The 10,264-nt window shown below is 42.8% G+C and overlaps 1 protein-coding gene across 1 annotated transcript; it reads left to right on the top strand.

Annotated features, from left to right (window-relative positions):
* The first annotated feature begins 548 nt into the window (after window positions 1–548).
* On the top strand, window positions 549–9,442 carry LOC108680459 (basement membrane proteoglycan). The gene is made up of 9 exons (XM_047885067.1): window positions 549–840; window positions 1,140–1,262; window positions 1,725–1,998; window positions 2,134–2,386; window positions 2,796–2,906; window positions 4,282–4,440; window positions 4,850–5,025; window positions 5,476–5,632; window positions 8,878–9,442. Exons 1-9 carry the CDS (start codon window positions 648–650, stop codon window positions 8,950–8,952), a joined length of 1,521 nt encoding a protein of 506 aa, XP_047741023.1. The 5' UTR covers window positions 549–647; the 3' UTR covers window positions 8,953–9,442.
* The last annotated feature ends 822 nt before the right edge of the window (window positions 9,443–10,264 follow it).

The following is a 10,264-nucleotide window of genomic DNA, read 5'->3' as shown; positions in this document are numbered from 1 at the left end:
CTATACTAATTGATTGTATTTGTGTTTCTAGGACTGAACTTCTGAACAGAATTTCGTGTTATGAACTGACGAAGAAGCTGGACTCCGAAACGTTTTATCTTATAAAGACTTGGTGAACTTTTGTGGCATTGTCTTTGCTTTTAAATTCCTGCTTCATAACTTATCATCAATTCCTGCTTTATAACTTATCGCACCGCCCCCCTGGGGGCGGTGGAAAGGTCTGGGTGGCCGGTGAGGAAGGAGAGGGTGGTGTAGGAGGGCTGCCGTCCGAAGTCGAAGTCAGAAGTTCGAACGTTTGTTTGACGATTTGTGCACAGCTCGTGCAACACTCGGCTCCCAGCAATGGGTTTTCCCACCCAGATCTGTTTTTTAACCTATCCTGGGTTTCTAGTGTAAACATTTGAAAATATTCAAAATATGGATTTTTTGTGCTTCTGTGGAAATATTATGTGTCTGTGGAGGGCGCTAGCAATTAACAGGGGAGCCAAGGAGGCGCCACTCTTGCAAAAGTTTGGGAACCACTGATAAACTGCGTATAGACGGTAACAATTTCCGTTTTAGTCAGTACAGTGTCCTATTACCAATTTTGCCTACAACTAATGATCACGTAATACGTAAGTTAAAATTATAAGCCGCAAAATGCTCGGATGCTTAGTTTGGCTATATGGTTTACGAGAACACAGTATAAAATTGAACAGATATTGGAGTGCTTCATTGTTTGTTATTTAGCTTGCTTTGGCGACCAATGGAAGTGTGACGACCAACACTGCATCGCTCGCGCTGCGCGCTGCAACGGTATAAGAGATTGCCCTGACGCCTCAGACGAGCTTTTCTGCAACCGTGAGTGGTGGTAGTCCAGCTTTGATTTGCATCGAACTGACCATTTCATGAGCATAATTGAAATACCGTAGCGCCACTTTGTATAGGATTGCACAGCTGCTTATAGTGGAACTTCAATATGTTGGATGGCTGAATTATCACGATTGTCATGGCGAGAAATGATCAGGAAATATTTTAATTTTTTAAAACCATTGTAAGCTGTACTGTCACGTGGTACAAATAAGCTCATATTTTAGAGATTCTTTCGTTAAGACCTACTTAAAGGAAGTATTGATCAAATGACTGCACCACCTCCTCAGATCGCTGTGAACCGCACGAGTTTCAGTGCAACAATGGGCGCTGCATTCTACTGATGTGGCGTTGTGATCTCGACAACGACTGTGGAGATGCCAGTGATGAGGCCAACTGCGGCCTCTTAATGCCTTGACTTCACGTTTTCGTCGACGAGAAAATGCTCTTTCTGTCAATCAGTGCAGTGAGTGCTGAGTTATATGTTTTTAATACCTAATTCATCTGGTAACACAACAGGCTTCAATTACAAGTAAAAAATCTTCTCCTTTCTATTGATACGTTATCAGTCCATTTGAAACGCAGCGTCACCGTGGGCTTTACGGAAAGCTTATAGAAAGTTGGTCTACAATCAGCTTCCCAAATGTTCAAAAGCAAAGCACGGTACTAGGAAGCTCAAAATTTAAACTCTAAATTGAACGTTCAACCTTTTCAACCTTCAGGCTGTGGTGTTAATATATGGGAGGTTAAAGAACGTCTTATCGTGAAATGAGTTAAATATCAAAATATGTATATTATTTTTTCATTCGTATTTCACCGTCACGATTATTTTTTCATCCAACGAAGTTCAAGGTAGAATTATTTTTTCTCGGTATCAGGAGACGTGTGTCCTCCGAGGTATTTCACCTGCCACAATGGCCAGCAATGCATCGCTCGGTCACATCACTGCAACGGCCGCTCGGAGTGCGGCGACGGGTCCGACGAACTGGGATGCGTGGCCGCGAACATCACGCAACCGCCGCCCATCTCCCACGCGGCGCCGCTTTACTCCACTTTCGAACTCACATGCCAGGCGAACGGAGTCCCTCTGCCCGTCATCGTCTGGAGGTTCAACTCAAGGCACCTGCCGTCTAATTGCGTCCAAACGAAGTAAGTGTTGCAAACCGATTCCCAGAGTAACCTGAAGTTGTTAACATTTGCTATATTTTTTCGTATTTAAAATAAATTCATTTTTCAATAGATTAAATTTCAAACCCTCAAATTCTACGTGCTATTATATTGCAGCAACAACGGGCGCAGCACCATGCGTTGCGTTAACATCAACCGATCGAACCAAGGCACCTACTCCTGTGAGGCTCATAACATCTTGGGCAGCGCGATGGCTCAGCCAAACACATATTTGGCAATAAGAGAGAAACCTGAGATTTGCTTCCCTCCGTCCTTTAACGATAATGCCGACACTTTAGACGAGTGTATCGAGTGTTTCTGTTTTGGGGCATCCAAAACATGTACTTCTAGTAAACGTACCAAGGCTCGGGTAAGTCTTATTTTTTTGCGTCACGTTCAATACATGCTCGTAGTCTCTAAACATATATTTCATTGAAAACAAAACACTGATATTATTTTGATTATTAGGATTGTGGGAAGTTTAATGATGTATAATTATATAAATAAATTGAAATAAGCGGACTTGGCATAAATTAATTGATAAATTGATACAAATTTGTATGATATAAATTAATCGTAGTAGATCAGCTTTAATTTTCCGGACTGAACTTAAAGAGCATGTCCAAAAATTTAGCATAATTAACGGTTTCTTCCCATCGACAAATATTCTAATCTCAAACATTTTTGGCTACTTCTGACACGGTTTGAGTCAGTAGTTTTATACACAAGCTTCTCATCAAAGTAATCTTCTCTCAGTAATAGAAATATTTTATTTCCAGTTTCCTTTGCCCGAGGACGTTAAACTGGATGTCGTATCCCCTCACTTCACCCACGAGCCGAGGGGCAGGACCAGTTCGTTAGACAACTCACCTGGTTACTCAGGCAAGACTGTGAGTTCAACCAGAGAACGATGTGCTTGTTATTTACCAGGCCATTTACATTGATAACAATGAATCAATGTTGATTAGTATTCATCAGCCTTACAGTGCACTGTTTAACTCGCAAATAACGAGCCGTCTCCACTTGTTTATGCTCGTAATTTGTACATGTAATGAATAAATTAAAATGACATATATCACGAATCCCTGGTTAAAGAGTCGTGATTTGAGGTTTGAATAGCCATAAACGAGGAAGGATGGGACAGTTAAGGAAAACACAATGGGTTTGGCCCAAAGAACACAATAGTGTTTACCCAAATTAAGAAGTTTATGTCCAAGCAATATACTGAAGTTGTTCCCAAGTGTGACAATAGGAACGTTGTTTACTGTTCTTTTCCTTACTCTGGTCCGGCATCTGAGATTATATCAAAGGAATTCATTACTGATCAGGCATTATGAAAGGCATTACTGATCAGCAACAGGAATCATTAAGCATTGCCAGGCTTCACTGAGCATTGTCAGGCATCACTGAGCGTAATAAAATGTTGAAGAAAAGCAGCTCAGTGGAAAGGTACTTTCAAGGTGGCTGTATAAAGAGACACAATTGCAGTGTTAATCGCTGGTTCGAGTGAAGGTCAATGTACAGTTTTTTAGGTGTAAAGTTTCAATTAAGTGCAATGAGATCCAGTTGATTTCTTGTTTAGGCGCGAATTGTTCCGGAGAATTACAATGAAGCCTTCCATTATATGAAGGCTGTTTAAGTCCGGTTTGTGACGTAGCATTCTGGTGTTCGGCACCAGTTCTTCCCGGATGATTTGGTCTTGTGGCTGTCCATTGCATTCTTTTTATGGTTATTCAGAAGCTAGTTGCGCTATGACAGTTGCAAGCCATCGATCGTGTTTGGATGCGGCGACCCAAAATTTGACTCTCACCTTGCCGCTAAGACGTACTGAGAGCGACTCCCTCAACGAATACCAAAGCAAACAACCTGCACCTTAAAGTCACGAGCAACTCTCCCGTATCCACTTATTGCTTCATCACCATCGAATATCTTTCATCTCCGTCATCTCTATCCATTCCCGCGCTGGTCTTGCGACCATGTTAATAAAATGTAAAAATATAGTTAGAAAAAATAAATGAACAAATAAAAATAACAACATAATAAATAAAATAAAAAACTATATAATAATAATAAAATAAATGAATACTGCAAAAAAAATAATAATACAAAATAAATACAAATAAGAATGACGTGCAATGGCAAGTGTGAAAATGTAAAACCTGGAAACTTGTAAATAATGTATAAAAATAAGCCAAATTATCTTCAACTTTCAGTGTTGATAGGAATTTGCGTCAATGAATTTAATTGCAGTATCCTCACTCGCAGCCGACTGTGGTAGAAAGCTCCACGGCCTCCGCATATTACTTCAGCCTGCCTTCAATGTACCTGGGCAACCTCCTCAACTCCTACGGCAGCCGCTTGCACTACCAGACGCTCTCCGCTGCTCCCACTCTGCCCTTCTCTTACCCTGACGCCGTCATCTCGGTGACAAAGATAATTAATTTTTAGGCTGTCAATTCCATGTCTGTGTCTAGCGGCTGTCTATTTCCAACACGCTGAAATAAATTTTCGTTGATTATGAGGATTTTTTTAAGCAAACCTTAAATGAAACAAATGTTTAGAAATCCATGTCCTATTACGACTTCCTGCTTCAATTGAGTTTGTAATCATGATTTAATCCACAGTGATTTGGAGATCGTGAATGAAATTCCCTTACAAATATTACCTGGGGTGGACTCAACTTAGACAACTTGACTTAGACAAATCTCTATGTATTCAGTCATTTGCTCTAGTTAGAAAACTAGACATTTTCTTACGGAGGTGTCTATGATTATTTTACAGTGACATAGTTCAAATTACTTAATTGCACTTTATAATTTTTTCCATGTCACAGGGCAACAACGTAACTTTAGTGTACTACGCCACGTATGGCTACGGGCAAGCCGTGCGACAGAACCGGTCCGTGCCCCTGGACCCGAACGAATGGTATCTGGCCGCCGAAAAACGCATCACTGCCACCAGGCATCACATGATGGTCGTCCTCCAAAACACCACCAGATTCCTCATCAGGTAAAATCGCGCGTCATGCATATAAGTAGTTGATTGTAACCGTTAAAGAATCTACTAGAATCTAGTAATAAACTTGACATTGGTAAGCAAACCAGTTTTCATGGGAAAGATTTTACGGAAAAATTCGTACATGGCTGACTTATCATGCTAATATATTCAAATTAAAAAGAATTTCTGATTTGTCTGGATTCAATGTGCGCTCATTTCTTGGAATATTAGAATGAAAGTTTGATGAGGAACAGCAGCATAGATCTCTAGAGCAGGCGTGAAGATGGAGACTTTGTTTCTGAATCTGACATCCCAGCTATGCTGCACGTTGACCCTAAGGACTGCGATGTGTAGTTCTGTTCCCGGGTCTACGTTTTATAGTCATAACAGGAATAAAACCTGTACCGAATGGGTCAATCTCGCAGTCCCAGGCTTTCAATGGGTATGCATGACCTGTTCTAGGGCAGTGCCACACGCCTCCGGCACGGGATTGGCTCTGGCGTCTCGGTTTCTGCTAGACACAGCAGGCCGCCTGGACCCCGCCAGCGGGGTGATAGAGCGGGTGTCGAGCGTCGAGGAGTGCCAGTGTCCAAGAGGTTACACTGGATCTTCATGCGAGGTTAGTATATTAGAATTTGTGTTTCCATATTACATTAATATTATTTTCACGTTGAATCCCTCGTTGATGCTCAATTTACAATTATTATTATTCTACGAAGCGATTATCGTGGCGTCTGGTTCAAACAAAGTGCGAGGGCACGTTACACATTAGTTTAATAGCAAGCGAAAAAAGGCATGAGAAAGTATAAAAATGGCTAAGCACAAGATTCATTGACTCTACGAAATAGTTCCGTCTTTCAGCGTCAACGAAACACCGGCAATGATAGAGCCGATGCTTAGGAAGCCGGCAAACAGTTCCAGGTTCTGCCGGCGGTGTCCAGGAACGCTCTGTCGTGGACGGTAGATAAACGTGTATACGGTACCACGAGGTCCACTGTTGATGACGAAAGCATTCGCCTTAAAGAAGGCAGATCCGACACGCGCCGCAGACCTTCTGCGAGATAAGTAGGTGCCTGATCGTAAAGGCACCCGAACGTCAGAATAGTGACCATGAACTGTTTGTGCTGCTGCATGCGCAGCCAGTGAATATCACGTAATATCAGCGTCACGTTGTCGAATTTTTGTTTGTCGCGCACGATCGTGCAGAAGTGTTCATTACGAAGAGCAGTTCACTAAGTACCGTGGTCAAAAGTTCATAGAGTGGCATTGCCATGGCCCAACCTGGTCAGAACCACGAGGGCCTCTAGGACCAGCCTCGCGAGACAATGGCTGAGCGCCAAAACAAGCGGTTGTGACCATAGCAATATAATTGTTCAAAGAAAGTTCGGTGTCCAGCTCAATGCCGGGGTTGCGAACTAAAGACGCAGGCGTGACGAACTCGTTTCCCACGTGAACAGGGTTGAACAGAAGCTGATGCTAGCGCCGAGCAGTCGTAAACGAAATAAGATCGTTTTTTATGCATTGAGCTGAAACCGGTAGGAATGCACCCAGTCTGAGACGGCGTCCGTGCAGAGAGACATCCGATCCTGCAACGTTGCAGCGTCAGCCGACGCACAGTAGCCATAGATTTTATTGTCGTCGGCGATCATATGCTATTCAAACTATTTGAATCGATAATATGCAACACGTCGAAAGTATATAACAGGAAGAGGATCGGAGCGAGGACTGACCCTTGCGGTACGCTGCAAGTGGCTAACAACTGCGCTGAAGGAGAGTGCCTGCGTCGAACGCGTTGGAATCTATTGCTGAGTTAAGACTCAACTCACCGCAGCACTGTGGCGTGAAGGCCGAATGATGATACGTCAAGCCAACGCAATAAAGTGGCGTGGCCGACCGTGTCAAATGCAGCCGACAAGTCTAGTAAAGCCATTGCCGCCATGTCGCCGCCGTTTATTGCACGCAGATTATCATCTGAAAGCACCTTCAGAACGGCCGTTTCCGTCGAGTGGAGATGACAGCGGGCAGGCTGAAGGCGAGACATGAGGCCGAGCTGCTGAAGATCTGCTATCGGACCACAACGCGTTCCAGTAGTTTCGACAAAATAGACAGGTTGGAAATGGGTAGACATGATTTGGCATCAGAAGCGTCAATATCTGTTTTTTTAATACAAGTGCAATGTGAGCTGATTTGAAGTTTCTGGAACAACACCGTCAGTGAGGTGAAAAGTGAGCGGTTGAAAAGTTTGACCAGACAAAGTGCTAGGGTTTCAACAACACAACTGCTTGTTAGGCAGCACGTGCACTATAGCGATGATATCGTCAGCTGTGACGCAAGTGAATTCTCGGAGCACGCAGTCGTACGGACACGACATAAATGTTGCCCACGGAGCCATCGGCTGACGACGCTCGCACAGCAGAAATTTTGTTTTCAAAAACTGCATGGAAATCTTCCACGCGTACTTCACCCGAAGCATATGACCATTCACTGAAGTAATCGATGGTCGGATATTGCGATCTCGATGAGGTCGACTGGCTGAATTGATGATCAGCACGCGTGATGACAGCGTCCAGCAGTCCGCCCACGTCGATCGTTGGCAAAGTCACGTGACAAACCATGCCGACGGTGGACAGCAGGCCGTTTGCTGACGCGCCGATGGGTCGTTGACGCGATCCAGTCAAACGTTTAAATCGCAGGTGATAAGTACAAGATCGGTGAAGGTCACAAGTTTGGTGAAGATATCGCTCAATTTGATGAAAAACTCGCGCGTCACAGCAACCGATCTGAGACGATAGTTGGGTACTGCGGCGTGCGTAAACGAGGCGCAGGTGAACTTGGCACATAGCAGTTCAAAGGTCGGGTGCCGATGTTAAGCAAGGTAAGGACCACACCCATGCTGGCGACGGTATAGCTACCCTGGCGCAATTCGTCGCTAAGGTATAGGGTTGCATTCGGGTCCGCGTGCGCTCGACTACCTGAAGTCCTTTAGCGCGACGACGCGCGATGCGTGCCAGGTCTCGGTCAAAGACGACATCTAGAGAGCGCGAGCTACAGATGTGAAGAAACTCGTCAACCTTGTTATTCAGCGAACAGGCGAACGATAACCGGCGACACGACTGCACACAGTGGCGATCAGCACGCATGCTAAACAGGTTTTAAGGCCTACGGTTCGACACATGCAAATGCTCAACAGCGTCCTTCGCAGAAGTAGAGTTCAGCGCAAATTACTCCCGCCGTAGCAACGGCTTACTTCCAGTGATGACGAACACGCACACCGTTGTCGCACACTGCTAGATAGGTGGCAAAAAGACCCCTATTTCGGCCGGCACGGCATCCACAATAAGACATGCAAAGCGTGTGGGACGGCACGATAAGTAAATCTACTCTCTCGCAGTCGGATGAATTGGGGGCTGCAGCAGCTGACCGCAGGCCAAGCTGTTGCTTCGCCGAGTAAGCTAACACGAGTCGTACAGTAGAATTTCACGTAATTCTAAAGTTCTTTGGAAAAGATAAGGCTAAATGTAAATGCTGATATCCAGAAAAAGTTATCTTTACTCGACTACTTACGTTATAGAGGACCAAATCTTTCTGTGACAGTAAATGGTAGCGCGGATTAACAATATTTATATTGAATGAGAGCTTTTAACCTTTTTCTTTGAGCGAAATTTTCAAAACGCTGTATTTGAATGGTTCTTTTAAACATGAATATTTGCTCAGGTTTCTTGCGGCAGCGTAACGATTAATTAGGAATCAGACCTTAACTGCCATTAACACCCTATCCTCTACGTAAAAAATATATATGCAAAGTACGGTATAGCGACTTTCCGAAAAAAAATTTGAATAATTTATTTGGTTTGTCTATTGCAGACTTGCGAAGTCGGTTTTCACCGGAAATCCAGCCAGCGCTTCCCGTACGGCCAATGTCTACCCAACTCCGAGTAACTATTGGCCCCACATGCTGTCTTTCCTTTAGTGTAGACATAGAAATTGAATGGCGCCGTGATACTTGAAGTTCAGGTGATAATTTTGTGCTAGTGTATTACATTTCTTTCAGTGAGTGATTGTTGTTATGACAACAAATGTCTCAACATTCATTAAACATGAATGGGTGATGGTGAGGGTGTCAAGTGAAAGAGTCGTATTTATCAACCTGGCCTCAAATATGTAACGTATGAATAACAATATATGGGGCAAATTGCAGAACGGAAGTGAACTTGGTCTTTCTTGAACTCACCGTAGTGGGAAACACGTCCTAACCACAACCTGACGTCCTAATCATAAGCTGACGTCCTAACCATAACCTGACGTCCCAACCATAACCTGACGTCCTAATCATAACCTGACGTCCTAACCATAACCTGACGTCCTAACCATAACCTGACGTCCTAACCATAACCTGACGTCCTAACCATAACCTGACGTCCTAACCATAATCTGAAGTTGGAGTTTTTGCGCCGTGCGAGTGGGAATTGTCAGGTTTTAGAATTGGCATCCCGAATGTCCCCAGAGGTCGTATTTTTCATCTTGAACACGTAAAAATCATTAAGTCACATTGTTCGTTTATGATTAAACCATTTACGAAAGTCAACGGCTAATCTGTAAATCGTCGATGTAAATAGATTTACGGCTACTTAGTGAAGACCTACAAAATAGCAAGTGGTATAAAAAGTAAGTTCATTAAGTGAGTTATTTTGACCCATTCATTTCCCTCAATGTATTCCTATTACTGATAGATTACTCCTCATTACGTTATTCTTTTGTTATAAAAATAACGTTGCTGATGACGGTTAATATATAAGTACCTTTTATATAAGTTATTATTCCATATCCATGCAACTTTTATACGATTTACTATTCAATACTTTAAGTATAATGATTGAGTTTTTAATAATGCTACGTGCTTCCCTAATGCATGCTAATAAATTGATTGACAGAACATTGCTCATTTTCCAGTATTATTCTCGTAATAATTTTTATATTCGGAATCAAAAATGAGAGCTGTTTAATTAGGACAACTTTTCCAATGAGCTTCCATGGTTTTAGATTTACAAGTTTGAAATTGCCTTTGTTTGAAGTTTGAACAAAATGTTAGATTTTTTGCGTGAGTTTAGAGATTATCCAATACAGTTAATAGTTCAGTACATATCATTGCGTTTCTGTGAATGATCAAATCAAGCTTACAAAAAAGTATTTTTAAAAGTATTTCAAGTTAGTGAAATCCTATGCAGGTACAATTTTAATTGAAGAAAGACCA

Source organism: Hyalella azteca, unplaced genomic scaffold, assembly GCF_000764305.2.
Source record: "Hyalella azteca isolate HAZT.00-mixed unplaced genomic scaffold, Hazt_2.0.2 contig16847, whole genome shotgun sequence".
Classification (NCBI taxonomy): domain Eukaryota; kingdom Metazoa; phylum Arthropoda; class Malacostraca; order Amphipoda; family Hyalellidae; genus Hyalella; species Hyalella azteca.
Note: the sequence above shows the minus strand (reverse complement) of the source record. Positions and strands in the feature narration are given on the sequence as shown.